General features: G+C 44.3%; 1 protein-coding gene across 1 annotated transcript; it reads right to left on the minus strand.

Moving 5' to 3' along the window:
* Nucleotides 1-720: 720 nt before the first annotated feature.
* Nucleotides 721-4805, minus strand: slc35g2a (solute carrier family 35 member G2a). The gene is made up of 2 exons (XM_062555735.1): nt 4524-4805; nt 721-3409 (listed from the first exon to the last, which is right to left on the minus strand). The coding sequence occupies exon 2, from the start codon at nt 3381-3383 to the stop codon at nt 2133-2135; it is 1251 nt and encodes a 416-aa protein (XP_062411719.1). The 5' UTR covers nt 3384-3409; nt 4524-4805; the 3' UTR covers nt 721-2132.
* Between the last annotated feature and the right edge of the window lie 15926 nt (nt 4806-20731).

Here is a 20731-nt window from a genome sequence, read left to right on the forward strand (position 1 = left end):
GTTATTAAAATGTGCAGTTGGCCAGGTTATCCTAAACTATATAGGCTATGTTCACACTTTATGAAATATGCTAAATAATTCTATTATTAGCTATTATCCACTAGTTTCTCCATGATAATTTTCACTTTTTAGGCTATAATAATGTGGAGTTATTGTATGCAATGAAAGTTTTTATGCTCTTTATATAGCACTAATAGAGATTCAATCTTAGTGTTATAGCCTCAATATTGCATTTGCCTGAGAAGTTGTGGGTTCAATTCCAGGCTTCCACCATTGTGCCCTTGAGCAAAAACACTTAACCCCAAGTTGCTCTAGGTAGGCCTACAATGTAATCCGTTGTAATTGACATAGGCCTATAATCACTTTGAATTACAAGTGTCTGCTAAATGAACAAATGTGGCAGTGTTTAAAGATGTCCATTCACCATTCAATAAAGGTGGAGGGTCAATCTTAGTTCTGATTCTTAACACTCTTGAACAGACTTCTTGAAATGAATATGCTGCGAGTAACCTATATTCTGAAATGACTGTATCGACTAGCTTTCTTTCTCCTGTAAATGGTCACAGCACACAACTGTAAATTATAGATTCTTTTTGAAGCATGTCTGCCATCTTGTGGACACTATAGAAATTATTGACATCAAATAATGACAGGATAGAATGAATTTATGAAATAGGCCTACATATTCAAAGGCGGCAAAAACCGAAACATTGAATACTGTTTCAATTTGCTTGTCATCTTTTACTTCTTCATTTCCATTTTTACTCTCTGCTTTTTTTTTTAACAGTTTCATGGATTTGACCGTACACCAAAACAGATATCACTACACAGTAAAATATCACATGCAAATCATCAGACAGCAAAGACAAGGCTTGCACTCTATCTACACCTCAGTCCAACTGGGAAATCAGTGTCTTGGCAGTCAGAAAGACATTTAGAAATGAATAAAAACACATGTAGTGATCGCATTATCCTCATAGTAAAAGAATGATGCCATTACTTAGTTTCAGAATAACTCAAGCTGTGTTAAGAAGACTGTAGACCAAGAGGAACTCACAAGATAAAAAGAACAGTATGGTGGGTAGTATACTTACTACCCATCATTTAAAGCATCTAATTTAATATAACAGTGAACTGGAATTCAAATCTGTTCCAGTTTTAATCCTTATCGCTCAGATCATTTTCTCATAGTACAATGGGTTAAAACCAATTGCATGTCCTCTCGGTATAATCACTTCTATTTAGACCCCAGACTAAAACTGGACCATCTCTGCAGTTGAAGAGTCCATTCATAATCTGGTGATACCCCAAGCACGTGAAACTCCTCTATTTCTTTTACGTCGGGGTTCTATCTATCACCTTTGGATTGTTAGCTGAACGAGCCAATTTTATCTCACATAAACTCTGCCTAAACTCAGTGTTTTTGACGGTCCTAAAAGACACATGTACAGTAGGTTCCTCTTCCTCTTGTAATACTGGCAGTGAAAGGCATGCTGTTTTGCAAAGCAAAACTGTTCTGAACAAAGTCAAAGAATGATAATAATACCTATCAGTATTAAAAGGATATGTTGACTAACGACATATCTGATCCTACAGCAGAGTGGGATGTATTGAGCCAGTACATAAGCTGAACCGCACTTTGTTTCAGGATGTTGGTCATTTGACAGTGAAATTCATTAATCCAATGTAATCATAAAAGGGTCAATCATTACAACGAGGCCAGTTTGAACAGCAATTATGCCATCATACCCTGCCATTAGACAGACAGAATGTATGATCTATTATTTTGTAAGGATTGATATTCTCCCATTTGAAGGTTGGTTTTTTGTACATAATCCTGCTCATGACAGTCCTCTCTCCCTTACTGCATTTGAATTGATAAAAGGTTGTGCTATGAAAACACCAAATGTATGTTAGCTATTTTGGCTGATGGAATAGGTATGAGCGTAGTGCTTTAGAAAGATGACAATGACTTTGTCACTCTCTCTTTTGAGAAGTACATTTAGAGCAAAATGAAGTCATCACATGATTGGCACTTGTTAACAGCACAATACAAAATAAATAGATCTTTGCTCTTCACATTCAAGACACTGTTCATTTACAGATCAGTAGCGTAGCACACATTGCTGTGCTCATTTGATTGGTGAGTCAAGGATCTCCTCGTACTCTTGACGCCGGCTCTTCCCGACCCGGTAGAGCTTCACCCCCGTGAGCACGATGACGCTGACGATGATGATGAGCCCGCCGATGACGTCGTAAACGGACGGGACCATGTGCAGCACGATGAGCTGCAGGAACATGGCCACCACGATCTCCAGGTGCTGCACGGTGCTGACCAGCGCCGGGTGGAACCGGTTGAGGGCGTAGTAGACCCCGAGGAACGCCACCGTGGAGCAGGCGCAGATGCCGATGAGGTAGCCCCACGTCTCCCCGTCCAGGGGGATGATGGGCTCCTGGAGGACGAACATGGTGGAGGCGCCCCACACGGTGCCCGTCCAGCCGAAGGTGAAGAGTGCTGTCCACATGCTCACGCGCTCCTTGATGGCCCGGTAGATGATCATGGACAGGGCGGCGGTCAGGCCGGCCATCACCGTCATGGTGTAGCCGAAGGCCTCCTTCCAGAAGCCCAGGGACATATGCTCGCCGAGGATGTTGGGGATCATGACCAGGAGCAGGCCGAACACGCTGGTCAGCACGGTCACCACGTCGGTGGTGCCCAGCCGCTCGTCGATCAGCAGGAAGGCCAGCACGGCGCTGAAGACCGTGGTGGTGGCGCGCCACATGATGGTGCCGTTGCTGGGCGGCACGATGGCGAAGGAGGTGTAGGCGCACGTGATGGAGATGACGTTGCAGACGCCGTAGAGGAACAGTCGCAGCCTGTAGCCCTCCGGCCCGAAGGGGGCCTCCTTGTAGTAGTAGACCACGCCGAGGGACAGCAGCTGGATGACCGAGCGGATGAAGAGGAGCTCCAGGGAGGGCACTTTGGAGCGGTCGGCTGCCAGGCGCGTGATGAGCGCCACGCAGCCGTGGGCGAGGGCGGCGCCGAACAGGACGGCCCAGGTCATCCGCGAGGCGAACACGGACGCCTCCCCGAAACTGGCCAGCTGCCCTCCCACCCCCTTGTCCTTCTGCTCTGCGGCGGCAGGTTTAGACGGGCCGCCGATGGCGCCGAAGAAAGTCCTGCTCGCCTTGCTCTCGGTGAGGCGTTTCTTGTCCGAGGTCTCCTCCAGGAAAGTGCCAAAGTCCTCGAAGGAGGGGGCATCATCGTAGCCCTCGTCCCCTGGCTGGGGAAAGTGGGTGGCATACTTGACTGTGACTGTGTTCGGATGGATCTTGACTCTTTTTTTGGAGCCAAGCAGTTGCTTGCTGGGAGATGGGTCCATTTTTTCTCTCCAGCCGAAAATGATTTCTGGAAAAAGAGAATGTGTGTTTAGCACTGGCTAAAAGGCACTAGAGTTAAAGGATAGGATAAAGCACGCTGCACTCCAACGCTCTCTTGTTCCATGCTTCACTACCTGTCCTCAGAGCTGATGGCAAATGAGGCTGTTCCTATATTTAAACTTGCTGGGCTGCCATTACCATCAGCAATCTCTCAATTGTTGAAATTTGGTGCAATGAAGATTCAATTCCATTTAATTAAATTCAATAACATTCAAAGCAAAGAAATATCTAACACTACAATGTTCATATATATTACCATATCTAACTACAGTACTGGATATCCATGCGCATTGAAAGTAGGTTATGAACAAGAATAACAGGTATGTGGACATTTTGCGTCATCTAGCCTACTAACATCCCTGACGTGTTTGATGTAGTGGTTACAAGAACAATCCTAATATAGCCGACCATATATAGCCCTTGAACAGAAAGCAGACTGCGCTGCACAGAGCCCACGTAAAACATTGCATCTACGGGAAGCTGTAGTGTCTGAGAGAGACTTCCTCATCAATATCGGCCGTTTGCAGTGTCGAGTTTTTTAAAGCATTGGTGGGCTATCAAACGTGGCAAAATATTCTATTGGCAGACGATCACTTTTTGTTTAAGTGTTATAATCGTATTTATGATTATAGCATTTTAAATACAAATGTTTCCACGATATCACGACGTAAGATAACCATCCAACATATATCAGTGCACTGCCCAATCAGAACAACGAGACAACTCTTTTACTGATAATTACGTAAAACATAGTAGTCGACAATAGTTTACCTTTATTACCTGAATGTACACTGCAAATTTGTGGTGACAAATGTCTACATCCCCAAGGACCATTTGCGTAAAGGAAAATGGTTATGGCATCACAGTGGTGCTTTTAATCACAACAGCGTATTTTATGAATGGGAGACAGAAATCATCGCCAGCACAGACGCCTTCATGGGATGCAACCTTGTGTGTCCTCTCTGTTGCGCGAGACAGCTCTGACATCTTACAAGGGCATGCTCCTCCCGTGTAAATGGTCGATTAACACCAACTCACGTTCGAACATGTGGAACAACAGTAAATCGAAAAAGACCACTTACCTGCACTCTCAAAACGAATACCACTGGCAGTAGTTCGGTGGTATCATAAATTCCACACATGCAAGCTTGGCTTTAAATGGACTATTGAAAGAGCCATCTCCGTTCGTCGTTCGTCTGCTCTATATAGCCTACGGAAAGCGCGGCTCTTTGGAGAGGCGATCTGCTCCCTGACCACAATTGCCGTACCTTTTTTGTCTCCAGAGATAAGCTTGGCTTTGTCTATCTGGTGGTCGACTTGAAAGAGGATGCGCGTCGTCTGACCACCCAATCTTTCCTCAAAACATATTCGATTGTGTCACTAATGCTGGTGCGCAGAGGAAGGGAGGAGGGCGTGCGCCAAGTACACGTGTTAACATTAGAAGACGTACTGTATGACCTAATATCTGAACTCTTGAAGTCTAGATCACTCTTTTTTAAATTTTATCACCAAAATAAACGTATACATTCGAAACTATCAAATTAGCTGAATGAAAAAATCACCCCATAGGCTAGGTCCTGGATTGTTTTGTTGCTCTCACCCAAAAATAGAGGCACCAGAACTCCACTCCGATTGCATTGATTTGTTACACTCAGCCCAGGGGAGTTTAATACGTAGCCTGCTGCTGTGTGTGATGGAAATATGAAAATGAAATGGTTTGCATACGTATGGATGAAGTAAACATCATTTCAACCCATGGCTGTTGTTGGAAAATTGCTGCAATTAAGTTTATTGTAAATGCATGTAAATGCATCAGTAAATGCATCCGTTAGAAATCCATGAAAATACATTGCAACAGTGAATGAATTTCGTGTACATCTGCCCATGATACAAGTGACCTACAATGCTGTCTAGATCAAATCCTCTGATCAAGAGGGCAAATCACAAACTATGTAGGATCATATTAGTTGCTTCTGAATCAAACATCAATAAAACAACATTTATGTAAGACATTACACAATAATTCTAAGTGGGCCTAAATAGTAATCTGTTTAGCTTCTCTAACAATTTCATGAAATGAAAGAGACCTCAGTTGTCCTTTTGTTGCATTCTATGTGTCCACAGCAGGAACATTGCCATGGCAACCTGAATAGGGACTTGAAAGACACCAAGTAAAAAAATAATCTTCATTAAAAAAGTAAAGATGAAAATAGATACAGTTTAATGTTATTACCTCTGACAACCAAGACATATTTAGTAGTCTCAACAAAATATGAATATAAGACATAGAATAGGCACAATCAGCATTCTGATTAAGTTTTCCTTCGTACCATTGTCTACTGTAGGCTACAATTTGATGGTTTTTTTGGGACATCGAAAAAGAATTCACATGGAAAGAGCACTGATTAACCAGCTGCATGTTCTTAATGTCCTTAATGTTGTGACCAGCCCACTGGCCCGCCTGCTGATGTCCATAGACCCGCGTCATGATGAGCCATCAGTCCGGTGCTACATGTGTAGAACTCCATCTCCCGTGTTAATGGACCACCCATGTTTGCTGACCCTCCTCTGCCAATTGTTCTGAGCTGATATCACAGCAAAAGGGGCTAATTGAGTTTGGCAAAGAAAGAGAGCTCATCCACGTCACTGCTCTGCTTACGCAGCTCCCTGCTTACGCTCCTGGAAACACACACACACACACACACACACACACACACACACACACACACTGTCTGTGTTTCTTCCTCACTCTCAAACACAAACACAGACACACACGCGCACACACACTCACACACTTGTTTCTTCCTCACTCTCAAACACATACACACGTACACACACACACACACACACACACACACACACACACACACACACACACACACACACACACACACACACACACACATACACACACACACACACACACACACACACACACACACACACACATACACACTGTTTGTTTCTCCCTCAAACACAAACACAGACACACACAGACACACACACAGACACACACACACACACACACACACACACACACACACACACTGTCTGTGTTTCTTCCTCACTCTCAAACACAGACACACACGCGCACACACACTCACACTCACACACTTGTTTCTTCCTCACTCTCAAACACATACACACGCACACGTGTACACACACACACACACACACACACACACACACACACACACACACACACATATACACACTGTTTGTTTCTCCCTCAAACACAAACACAGACACACACAGACACACAGACACACACACACACACACACACACACACACACACACACTGTCTGTGTTTCTTCCTCACTCTCAAACACAAACACAGACACACACGCGCACACACACTCACACTCACACACTTGTTTCTTCCTCACTCTCAAACACATACACACGTACACACACACACACACACACACACACACACACACACACACACACACACACACACACATACACACACTGTTTGTTTCTCCCTCAAACACAAACACAGACACACACACAGACACACACACACACACACACACACACACTGTCTGTGTTTCTTCCTCACTCTCAAACACAGACACACACGCGCACACACACTCACACTCACACACTTGTTTCTTCCTCACTCTCAAACACATACACACGCACACGTACACACACACACACACACACACACACACACACACACACACACACACATATATACACACTGTTTGTTTCTCCCTCAAACACAAACACAGACACACACAGACACACACACAGACACACACTCACACACACACACACACACACACACACACACACACACACACACACACACACACACACACACGCACACACATGCACACATACAAATACACATTTAGTGCAAGACTGAAGCAGTGAAGACTATGCTATCTGGTCCTACACATCTGTTGCTGCCCTGGGTGGAATTACTGTAACAATGAGATGCTGGAGCAGCTGTACAAATGGCAGGGATATTAGTGGCAGGCCTGCCTTTTCTCCCAGCATCCCTACTAATTACAGGACTCAGACAGGCTGAATAGGCAGCTGGGGAAATGGCCATTACACAGTGGATCAGTCTGACGCTCAGGACGTTGTCAACAACGTGAGACATGGAAATTATTGTTGATCTATGGGTGAGGAGGATTAGAAAATAAGTAACTGAAAGTGCTGATGTGTCCCGTAACATGCTATTATATTGTCCCCTTAGAATCATTAGGTTCTTTCTACGTTTTGTGTAGTTTTGTAATATTGAGTTTCCAAGCCTTAGAATTCGAGTTATATTGATAGGTGTAGATATAATGTCTACAAATGCATACAGCTACAAGAAACACCTCACCTCACCTTCTTCAGGTGCCATAATAAGAACATGTCAATAACTCAATGTAGATATAACCTTATATGATTGTAATAGCGTCAACAGTTTACAGTAAAGCATACAGTATCATCCAAAATATCTACATATTTAAACGTGTTGTTTGTATCAGTTTTTTTCCAGAGAAAGCGCCACACCCTGATATACTGTAACAGTAAGTGCACCTTTAGATACATTTTCCCAGAGCAGCTCTCCTGGGTGCCATTCCTCTGCGCCATCTTCAGATGATAGATCCCTGCCGCCTCAGGCGTGGATCCATCTCAGACAAATGGGGAGAAAGTGGGCGTGAAGCTGCATTTATATCCCATTCTGCAAAGGTCACTGGCAATACAGCACATACTGTAGGGGAGAAGAAGTGGGAAGCATGAAGAGGATCAAGTCAAGCTGGGCCCACAGCATCAAATATAACAGGTCTTCATCTCTTAATTTCTGCTGCTGATGGTTCTTGGAGGGAGGACTTGGGCTCCACTATAAAGCTCCTCTCAGCAGAGACCTTGCGAAATTATGGGAACATGTGTGGAGGAAATACACTCTTCTAAAATCTTTTGGCAGTTGAAATATATGAATGACATTGCACACAGCTGCTGGAGTCTTTCATGGCTTCCTTGACACATTTGTGCTGTAATATATATAAACTGCTCACAAAAAGTAAGGAAACTTGACTTTGGCCCATTATATCTCCCCTTTAGTAATACCAACCAGTAAAGTGTATCATATCATTTTTATCGTTGATGTGTCACCTTTACAATGAGGTATAGCTTGTAAGCATAGGGCAATCATGGACTGAGCAACACAAGCAAACGTGTAAGTAGTGCCAACGAAAAATGTGCCAAAATGGCCTGTTATGCTGTTGGAATTCACCTTTGTTACTTCAAGCATTGACGATTGCACTCTCCCACAGAAATGAGGAAAACAAAACATGTTAGGCATACATTTGTTCATTTTATACTCAGTGTCAGGGTCCTCAGTAGCGTGTAGAGGATCCATATGCAGCCACAACAGCTTGGCACCTTCTTCTCATGCTGGTCACCAACCTGACTACATTCTGCTGTGGGATGGCATTCCATTCCTCGATAAGGATCTGTTGTAAGTCAGCCAACCTGGTTTTGTTGGTGAATCTGGCACGTACAGCATGCCCAAGCTGATCCCACAAGTGTTCACGGCAGGCCATTAGATCCTCTCCACTCCCAAATTCTGGAGGTACTCTCTGATGATCCCAGCTCTATGGGGGAGAGCGTTGTCATCCTGGAGGATGGCAATTGGTCCCATATTCTGGAGATATGGAATTGCCACTGGCTCCAGAATCTCATCCCGGTATCTCACTGCATGATGATTGCCTTTAATGATAACAAGGTCTGTCTTTCGAGTTAGGGAGATGTCACCCCACAGCAGAATGTAGCCAGGTTGGTGACCAGCATGAGAAGAAGGTGCCAAGCTGTTGTGGCTGCATATGGATCCTCTACACGCTACTGAGGACCCTGACACTGAGTATAAAATGAACAAATGTATGCCTAACATGTTTTGTTTTCCTCATTTCTGTGGGAGAGTGCAATCGTCAATGCTTGAAGTAACAAAGGTGAATTCCAACAGCATAACAGGCCATTTTGGCACATTTTTCGTTGGCACTACTTACACGTTTGCTTGTGTTGCTCAGTCCATGATTGCCCTATGCTTACAAGCTATAACTCATTGTAAAGGTGACAAATCAACGATAAAAATGATATGAAACACTTTACTGGTTGGTATTACTAAAGGGGAGATATAATGGGCCAAAGTCAAGTTTCCTTACTTTTTGTGAGCGGTTTATATAAATTCCTAAGTCTGATGATCTGATGTGATGATCGTAAATGCCACAGGGGATTGCACATTTACGGGATCGATTTTCAGCCACCAGGACACGAACGCGGTGGTTTCTAAACTCTGTAATGAGTGCAAGATTGTATCTCCCAGAACGGCAGGAGGTGAAGCCATTTTACGGGGACACCACAACGCAAACACATAAAATGTGCTGCAGTCCTGAGCACCCACAGTCTTCTAGGGGAATATTCAGCTTGCCATCTTGCTGCAGTAGGACTGAAAACAAGACAGTGAGAGTCTCGCTGTGCTTACATAACTCTGAACAGTACCTCTGTGAATATGAAACCAAGCCTCTTCTCAGCCGAAGTGAAATCATACATGTTTTATGGGTTGAACCTTTGAGGGGAACAGAATTGTCCAAAGAGTATATTTTACATTACCACAGATATGAACTGAGTTCATGTTTGAGTTGAAAGTCAACATTTTATTAACAGGTGTACACACAACCAATTTAAGATTAATATGGCAAACACATCAATCAATATCAATCCAATAACTCTGTACGTGGGAGGTGGTGTAAATTATTGATTCACGATGGGTGTTATTTTAGCGGAACTATTTCATCTTTTGTCAATCTTCCCAAGCATCCCAGGACCTATTGGAACAAAATACATTTTCTTCCACATCCATCAGGTGATCCAGGTCACCCAGTGAAGCAGTGCTGATGCAGGTGACTCACGCAGCATGGGGAGTGATTCACTGGCGCCCCTCCCTGCTGCTCTATGCATCCCTGGGTCTGCTGTGCAGGTGTCCTGCTTGCTTGCCACACTTCAGCCTGCTTTCCTTAATGGAAAAAAAGCCATTTAAAAGCCATTTGATCAAGCCACTAATTACACACTGTTCCGCGGGGATGGATGTCAGAGACAAAAACAGTGCTGTTCACAAGCCAGAGGAGGCAATTACATGGATTTCAAACACTAACTACTAAAGGTTGTCTGAGTGTGAAGGGAAAATGTTTTCCCAGTAGTATAAAAGTGAGTTTACCAGTAGGCAGCGGCTGACGGGGGGGAGGAGAGACGGCAGACTGACACACACTCACTACTCACACACAGTTTTATTACCGGCAGAGATAAAGCGCCGTGGGCTTCAGCTCTGCTGAATATCACTTATGGCCACAGCAGTGCTTATCAGAGTCACATTTGTTTAGTGTTTTGAGGTAATCACTGTTGCGCCATGGCAACAGAAGTGTATCATGTCCCAGTCTGGCTAGTGCTCATTCTGCGCCACGTGCTATATCAATCATGTCATATACATGTATGCATACAGAGTCCTATATAGAGACCTGGAGTCAACGGGAGGACTCTCTTGAATGGACTGAAATGAGAAAGGTGGAAATACATTCAATTCTTACAGGAACTCCTTTGAGATATAGACTCTGCCTGCTACACTAAGACTGTGTAATGATGAATCAAAGCGATTCGTCATCCAGTCCTCTATCTGTCTGAGTCTGTTTACTGTTCAAAGGGACAGGATGTCACCTCACAGATGCAAGTGTTATCAGCAGCAGCCATCCCATAATAAGCTCATCTGTATGCCCCCACCAATCCCTCCATGCTCATGAATATGCTCCGGGCCATTAACAGGCATCAAATGTGAGCACCGATATTAAAAGGTCAATGCGTTGGGACACTCAACAGACCGTGTAAGACATTCAGAGTTTCCTTTGTCTGTGCAGGCTGTTCTTTTGGACAATATATGAAAAGCATTCCTGTTTATGTCCTGTTACCGGTTGATATGCCATTGCTTAGAATTTCACTTCGGCAGGAACTAGATGGCACAACATGTTGTGATGGTTCAGCCAAGAGGGTGGGGGGGGGTGTGTTGGGAGAGACACACGCTCTCCATGACGATGCAAACAGCTGTTCCAGCCAGCTCCTGGGGGCAGCTGTGCGGTGACAGAGAGTGTGGCGGCTACTTTTAGCATCCGTCACACTCCAGTCCCTCCATAGCGCTGCAGTGTTTGCCCAGAATAAATAAAAGAGCCTCGCTGCAAATGGCCATCATGCATCATCAATGAGAAGCAGCGTGAGGCCATGGCACACACGCTCTCTCTCTCTCTGTCTCTCTCTCTCTCTCTCTCTCTCTCTCTCTCTCTCTCTCTCTATTGACGTCTCCCAGCCCTCCCATTACCTCCAGCCCATGAACCAGCAGCTGTAAATCCTCACACAACGTCGTATTCATCTTGAGCTGTGTGGAACAAAAGGAGGCCGGAGTGAAAATGAAGCTGTCTTACATTTCGCCTTCCCATTGACCGACAGTTGAAAAGCAGCCTGCTCCTCTCCAACACCAAATGCAGTAGGAAGGTGATCAATCAGGGGACACCCTCTACCTCCAACACTTCCCATTAAGAGTCTGTCAGTGTAGGACTGGAGGAAAACGGAGTGTAATGGCTGAAATTTAATTGTGGCGTCTGGAGCAATGGCACAAAATAATTGCTTTTCATGTCCTGCTCTTGATTCCAACACACACACGTCATGCTGTGGTTCTTTTGTCCATGCAGGCTATAGTGGGTTGTTGAAGTGCAGATGTGTAAAATGATCTTGACTCCCCAGGTGCCAACAACTCTCAGCACGATCAGTCCACCATGCACACTGGTCAGACTAAAACTGAGTCAGAACAATGATGAAAAAGCTTTAGAGATATGTGGCGTGCACTGCAAAATGATTTAATGCTTTCAGCAACTCTTAATGGCTTTTTGCCAGCATTGTAGCCAAGGACAGCACATTAGCATACAAAATCGTGCTGTAAATGGGAATACAAAGTGTAAAAACCTGAAACTGAATGCTGCGGTCGTGTCTCAAAACTAAAGCATGGGCAGGGCACACCAGCATGCGTTGTTGTGCTTCTCACAGTGACTGCAAATGAAACGCGCCAACTGAAAGACCGGTATTCCATATTCATTTTAGTTTCTTAAAATGGGCATTGAATTGATAATTGACACTTCTCCATGGATGCATAATAGTCTTGTTGGATTATTAAACAGATAAGAAAACATAATTAATTGTGAATGTTGTTGTGAATCTGTTTTTTTTTTTTTTTTTTTTAATATATATCTGGAGACCAGCACCTTGGGTGAACAGAAGAAACCAATCTGTTTAAAAACATGCCGAATCATGGCCTTCATTAAAAAGAATGATGACAGACTGAAGCAACTATGTCTGCCAGTATCATGCAGGTCATAATAGCCTCTTCTGAGGTAGTCTACATGCTGAGCCATTTGCTCCATCTCACACATTGAGCCCAAGTCTTCTTTGGCCGTCTGTTTGAAAATAGATCCACACAGACTAGGCAGAAGCACATGTTCTGATCTGATGAAGAGTTGTTTTTATACCTCATGTAGTGTAATGTTGAATGGGTGACCTTGACAAAACAGTAGACTAGATGTAGATCAAGATGTTGACTTAGGAATTTGTGTCACATTTAGCTTTTCCAGTTCTGAGAGCATTCCCCTATTTTTGTTCGGTGAAAACACCTGTGGGCAGGGCTAGTTCTGTTAAATTTGGGTGGGCTGTTAGACATTTTGGGTGGACAACATAGCAAAGTAGTGAAATTGGATTAAATTAACATAAACTCAAAATCGGTAGGCCTATAAGAGCCGTCCCAATCCCTGATGGGACCCTGAGCAGAATGTGATGCTATTAATATTGAATGAGTCATTCACATTAGAAGGCACTTGTGTTTATGAGATGTGCAGAATATAAGGATGTAAATCATAATGTTTGCTATTTGATTAGTTAGAATAAATACTGAACAACCAAACAGCTCAAAAAGAATCTTGGAGTCTTGGATCACAGAGGAGTGCCATGCAATGTTCATTTCTGAGCACTGCAAAAATGATTGCCTACTGACTAACTAGAGGGAACTATGCTATTTAAGGTGCAAAAGTATTGCATAGCCTGTTACTCATGTCAAAAACCAACAGTTAATTCACTTAATTTCATTGTCTAGGTTACAGACTTGAGAGCAAGCCAGCAGACCAGGTATTACCAGAGAGGGTTAAAGCGGAGCAGTAATGAAGGATCTTTGGTATTACTATTTGTTGACATTTAGATGTATTTTTGCCCATCCCTGCCCAACAGCTAGAGTATCCAGTCAGATACAGTGCTACATTCTGGGGGCATCTTTAAAACCATGTCCCCCAGAGTGTAGCACTGTAGCTGCCTGGAAGCACCAACTGTTGGCTGTAGCAACTCAAAATTGGCAGCACTGGTTGTTTTCCATTTTTTCCCTGACATAATAAACAGAGACTCTTGTCTCCTGCTTTTCTTCACAGAGGCACTTACTGTACATCTAACATAAAGACTACATTAAGGAAGGTGAGCTGGCTCAGTCATTGCATTCTACCACTGATCCCAAGTACAGTCCCTTGGTCTAACTGACTGCTCCTGTGGGCAATGGCAAAACATGGACTCATGTGTACACGTTTTTAAGTTTATAGACTACCGTCAATCACATTAACTTTCATTCAACTTGATACATAAATTATATTCTCTCACCATGTGTTGGATGAGGATCCCTGTGGTTGCCATGGTGTGTGCACGTAAATAGGCATAGAAATGTAGAGCGACCAACCAGAATGTGCTCTTCATGCCCCCATGGGTGATGCACCAAAGGGATTTTGGAATCACACATTGAATGGCATGTATTATCTTCCCACACCTAAAATGCATTCTTAATGGCTTATCTAAACTAGGCTGCAGGGCGTTATGTTCTGCACAACAGCCTGACTCCCAACCTGAAACTTGATAGATCTGGACATGTTTTCGGTTGCCGCAGCTGCTGACCCTTGAAAATATGAATGCTTGAGGGTAAACAGAGTGAGGAGGCAGGCAGGTAGAGCCAGCTCAGCCGCAGATATTCAGACAGCGGTGGGCACGGCTGGATCATTACACAGCCCATAACAGGAGCGCTGCACTGCAGAGGGGGAACAACAGGAGAGGGGAAAAAAAGAGAGGAATCCAGCACACACCCATAGGAGAATGGTGCCGTGTGTGTGTCGGAGGATCCTCGGAATGCTGCACCTCAGCGAGATGACTTGGGATGAAGAAGAGCAACAGTGATTACAGTCTGGATGTATAACAGTGATTAATGTGGATTTATAACAGAGCTCTGGACACACACACACACACACACACACACACACACACAAAATCGACCAATTAAAGATGACAGACAGGATTAACAGGCGTAGTGTGTGTGTGTTCCTTCAGACTGGGGTCCGTTCTCAGGAGATGCACCACAGTTTCCTGCACAGAAAGTCACTGGCTTCCCTCATTGATTTGGTGCGATGGCCAGTTTGTTTGTCAATAACTATCAGCAGTCAGAGGAGACAAGTGTTGGAGGATGAGTTATTGTGAACAGAGAGTGGCTCAATTAAGTACACTAGGCACTGAGGAACCGGATAAACGGCCAATTACTGGATGTGCCAGCGCTTCTTAGCTGTCTCTTGAGAGAATGACTAAGCTATAAGCAGCTTAAATATCAATTACTGCAGGAAAAGGTGGTCTATTTTTTTCAAATGGAAAAATTGCACTATAAATGGTTGAGCACATTCACATTGTAGAATAGAAAGAAAAGAGTTATCGTGGATGTAAGCCCTGTCAAGATGATTTGACAAAACAAAACGCTACAAACCAGACCACTGCTGACTTTGTTATGATGCTCTGGTTGGTCGCTGTCGCTCCATGTGGACTGATAAGCACGTTTTCAGGCTTTCCAGATGAGCCTGATTGTGTCAGTCCTCAGCCAATGAGGGCGTTCTTCTGCACCAGACACCACCCGTCGGGGCTCGCTGAGCAGCTGCCCAAGTGCCAGATGCACTCTGGGTGGAACAATACAGCAACCAGCCCTCTCAGCTGACAAGGCAGCCAGCGACACAGCACATAAAGGGAACAATGAGGGACAGGCAAGTCCCCCAACTCCCCACACACACACACAAACACAGAGACGCGCACACACACACACAACACACACACACACACACACACACACACACACACACTGGGCGAACAAAGCTATGAGGAGCTGAATATAGCAGAAAGGCCTTCTTCTGAGGTGCCTGCAACTTGGCGTATGAAGCAGTTCATTGTTAATGTCAGTGGTTGATGCTTATACAAAACCATAAGCTTACCCTTATTAGGGTATCAAGAATTTGCATACAGAGCCAACAAACAGACAGTCAATGGCCACAAAGAGGCTAGATTACAGTAACACAGAGGCATGGCGAGTCCAGTGTGTGTGTCCTTGGTTACAAGCGCCGGAGGATGTGAGGTAAAAATAGCCGCCATATAAACACCCTCGCGTCTGTGCGCTGTAGAGAGCCCTACCCCGCCGTGGAGGACACAGCCTCCAGGGCCATCCTCCTGCCTCCTGGGTACTCTTACTGTAAGCCACCCCACCTACAGTACGAGTGGAGAGCTCCGAGTCCCGAGCCCCGCAGATGTCATTCGAGAAGCCCTCGCAGTGAAACGATGCTCCAGGTGCTTCAAGGCAGCGGGATTTTTTACGCTGAGTGCTTGAAGGATGACACTGGCCGGATGCGCCCGATGATTGGACATTATGATCCCCTGGCTGCGAACGGAGCCCCTCTCTACCCCCATCCACTCGCCACCACCACCACCACCACCACCCACTGACTCCCCCCCTCCTCCCCCTAATTCATTTTTTATCGCCTCAGCAGTCAGGGGGATACAGAGAGAAACACTGCGAGAGAGAGAAACTGTGAGAGTGAGAATGAGAGTGAGGAGGAGTAAGAGGAGGAGGAGACGGGGGGAGGTGGGGGAGGGGGGAGAGGCAGTGGGCTTTTCCACACAGAAGTGCTCGGTCTGACATTAAAAATAGACGAGGTTGCAGGCAACTTTCACCACTCTTGCACTGTCGTTGGCCAGCGGCGATGTTGATTATGTAATTGTTAGCGCTGAATACAGACAAGGAAGGACTCAGATGCCCAGCCATTAGGCGCTGCATATTTGTCGGAGTGTTCTATTATGGATGAACATTGATTAGTCGGGGGGCGCTGGTTTGTCCACAGTCTCTGCTTACTGAACATGCATGATTGCAGCTCTATACACCGTGGGCTGCTTAGCACAATATTACTGTAAGCAAAGGACTCTCCCTCCTCTGCAAATACTGGGAGGCTGGACAATCAAATCCGACAACATTAAGACACACACATTCACAAATAGCACCAGCCACTTTGCAAAATCAATACATCTACTGCTCTCTTTGCACTGCTGACAGTCCTTTGTGCCATTTGCACTATATTGTGGACACAGCTATTATGTGCCTTGCTGCCCTTATTTGTGAATACTTGTTGATTTTTGTACTTTTTAGATACTTTTTTTTTGTTTTTTTTTTAAATCTCTGACATTGTCGCTGTATTATTGTGTTGTTGTTGTTTTACCCTACCATGGGCCTGAGAGAAACACAGTTTCAATCCTCTGTAGGCCTATGTCTTGCACATATAGTAGAGTTGACAATAACTTGACTTGCCTTTGCAGCACAGGGCTCAAGTTAACAGGTGGAGAGAGCATGGCCATCCCACACATACAGGTGCTGGAGCCATTGAAGTTCAGACCATTACAAACAGAGTCCACGCTCTGAGATGCTTGAAAATGGAAACATTTAAAAGCTTAACGAAGGCCCATTGGTCTTCTTCTGGTGTTTGAAATAGTGTGTGTAATATTTACTGTACACAATATTTAGGAAGATTCAGGTTTTGACTCAAGGCCAGCAAAGCTGTGAACAGAATAACAGATGCGTCTTACATGCTGAGTGATGATGGACTTATGCTTGCTTATGCTGTAAAGCCAGATGTGCCCCGTTCATGGATGTCCAAAGTGATCCATCAGTTCAGGCAGATGGCATTGATCTGGATACCACACAGTTGTTTTGTTTGTTTGCTCTTCTCTTGGTGAATAACCCTCTCAGTGTTTAGAGACCTGTCTGTCAAGTCAAGTCAAGTCAAGTCAAGTTTATTTATATAGCACATTTCATACACAGAGTCATACAATGTGCTTTACATAAACAAAACAAAACCGTAATAGCAGTGGTATCAGTGACCGTAATAGCTGTCTGTGGCGAATGTCTACCATTTTAAATGGAAACAATAATGTGCAATTAAGGTGATATTGCTTCAATGTCTGATTTCAGATCATAATATAACATTGTACAGTATGTGAGGGGCATATACAATTTCCATGACAACAGCATCACAGTCGGCATCATTCATTGGTGAATATTGTGCTGAGTTTCATTCTAATTGTTGTCATGGAGGAACTTCCCTCTGCCCTGTGTTATTATGCTCCGACTGATCCACTTTTGATCCGTGGCATGCCAGAGTGTCAGAGACTCAAGTCTAGTGTTCCTGCTCTCCTGTTCATGAGAGACCATGATGAGCCAAGGGCAGAGGAGGACGGAGGAGTGTGTATGTGTGTATGTGTGTGTGTGTGTGTGGGGGGGGGGGGGGGGACACACTCTCTGCAAGGACACATACTCAGTGTAATTATATCCCTCATGTCAAGTTGCTATGGAGACCACAGTGATCAGAGTTTGTTGCAGACATGACCTCCTTCTGACATTTAGAAATTATGAAGAATAATGTATCAGACAATTATGATCCATGTCAAATTTAGATCTTCTTCTGGAGGTGACCATATGTCAGAATAGAAGAGTTAATTTCCATTGAGACCTATTTGCCCTAAAAATGCAATGCAGCCAAGTTGTGTCTTCAACCTAAGTGGCACCTATGAGCACCATGTCTCTGCACTCTCTCAAAATGAATGTGTTGAAAACAACACAACTTGTGTCCAGATAGGGATAACACGGCTTGTGTTGTTTCCAACACATTGCTTTTGTTGGAAACAACACAACAAGTGCTGGAGATTACGCAACTTGCATCGAAATCAACACAATTTGCATTGTTTTATAACACATCTCTGTGTCCAGATAGGGACAGCACAGTTTGTGTTGAACTTATGTCACTAAATTTACACAATATTAAGATTGCATCAAATATTTGTCAACTTCAAGGAAACATTGCTGCACTTGTGTAATGTTGTCATTACGATATTTGTTTTGTAGCAGCAGGAACTTGGATCCTCATTTTGTCCTAATTTTGATTTAGAAGTGGGGTTTTAATACAGTCTTCGTATTAAATTATGTGTAGGAATATCTTTACCTAATGGTATTACTGTAAGCCCATTCATTGAAACTTTCACTGTAAATTCTAGTTTCTTCTGCCCGCTGGCTAGCGTGGATGATGAAGTCTTTCGCAATCTCCACATGACAGGGGGATAATGGGATTATAAAAAGAGAATATTAACGCATATTGCCTCCTCTGACTAAACCCCCTTCTGCCCCAGTGTTTGAGTACGAAACTGAATCATTCCCCACCACAGGGTTGGGGGACTGTGATGGGTGAAAGCGGCCGTCTCTGGCACAGCCCCAGGCCACAGCCACCCATGTCTCCCCAGTGACCCCTCCGCCTGTTTAAGCACAGACACACGTGAGCGCTACGAGCATCTCTGCAGACCTTCACTGCGGCGCTGACAGGACGTGTTGGGGGGACTTGTCTCCTGAAATATGGAGTGCGATGGGGGCCGAGGTGGCTGCCGTGCCTCTGGGTTTGGAGGGGGAGCCAGAAACCTGGAGATTTACGGCCCGTGAGGAGCGGCCGCGCCAAAAGGGTGAATCACCCACTATCATCACTTTGTCACACAACTCGCAAAGGTCACCTTCACTCTGCATCAAAATGGACTCTCCGACGCGTGGCACTGGCACGCCAGCTCAGACACGTACACATGCTACTTCTTCTCAGTAACACACTTTCACCTGTGAGCACTAGACACCTTAATCTCAATTATCTGCAGACAACAAGATGAACTTCACTATAGATTTAGTAAAGGTTGCATATTCTTCAGATCAGTGAAGTTGCAAGTTTGGCAACGCAGTAGATTATGTACTATGGGGGGGGGTATTATGGGCAATACTCTGTGTATCATGCATTACAAGCACTTTTACCAGAGACGGTTTATAACTATACAATCTTTGCTTTTACATTGCATTGCATCATGCGTAAGGTATTCTAATGTGCTCAATAGTGTCTTAGGGGTGGGGGCGACCTCTTTAATGGAACCCACAAGGAGCCTGTATCCTACACTCTGCACTTTTTGTTCATTGTGTGGTTTATATCATGAACTTGCTGTAGATGATCATCAAAAGAAGTCTTCTACCGTCTGATGGTAAATTCCGCAAAAGATACAGATAGTGCTTTATAGGGTCATATGCATCTCGACAGATGGATCACATCATAATGGACAGGCAGGGTACATGGGGATGTGTGGTTTGATAGAGGCAATGTTCTCATCAACCTCAATGTGACTCATTTTTGCCATTCCCTCTGTTCAGCTGTGCAGGGGGGAAACAAAGCTTTCTCTCTCTCTCTCTCTCTCTCTCTCTCTCTCTCTGTTACAGCTCATAAATTCGGCCGCTGTGTAATTGAGTTAGAGTCACTCACATCCGTCAGGGCGCCAGCAAAAATCATCATAGGATGTGGCGATGTGGAGGGGTCCTTCACAAAAGCAAAAAGAGCAGAATGCCACCGATTGGTTTGGGCTCTTTCAATCAAAACCACACGCACGCTGTAGCGATCAAAGTAAGTGTGATTGCGGAGCGAAACATCCTGTCCTGATTCAGGCCTGGTTTAGTGTTTTTTAAAGGGGTACTTTAAAGTAACACAATATAGAAATTCCCTTTTTTGTCAATTTTTAGTGTACCAGGAACCCTTTTAACACTAAGGGGGAACCCAATTACTCTAAATGCAAAAAGTTAAGGCTCCTGCCCATGACAACATTATAGTGCAATAGGTATTCTAAGCATGTGTCGACAGTATTATAGAGACTCTGTTCTCCTTTATCTAAGTCAGTGTAGCATCAAAATGAATTTGATGCTGTTACTGTAGGTAAAGAACAACATTCACTTTACTAAATCCCATCATGATGAAGATAAATTGATGGAGGTACAGAATCACCTTCCTTTTGAAATCTAGAGACGGTCT

The sequence above is a fragment of the Sardina pilchardus genome, chromosome 2, assembly GCF_963854185.1.
Source record: "Sardina pilchardus chromosome 2, fSarPil1.1, whole genome shotgun sequence".
NCBI lineage: Eukaryota > Metazoa > Chordata > Actinopteri > Clupeiformes > Clupeidae > Sardina > Sardina pilchardus.

Bases quoted from the DNA above. Each gene is read 5' to 3' on its own strand.
- slc35g2a (XM_062555735.1), bottom strand. From the start codon at position 3,383: ATGGACCCATCTCCCAGCAAGCAACTGCTTGGCTCCAAAAAAAGAGTC.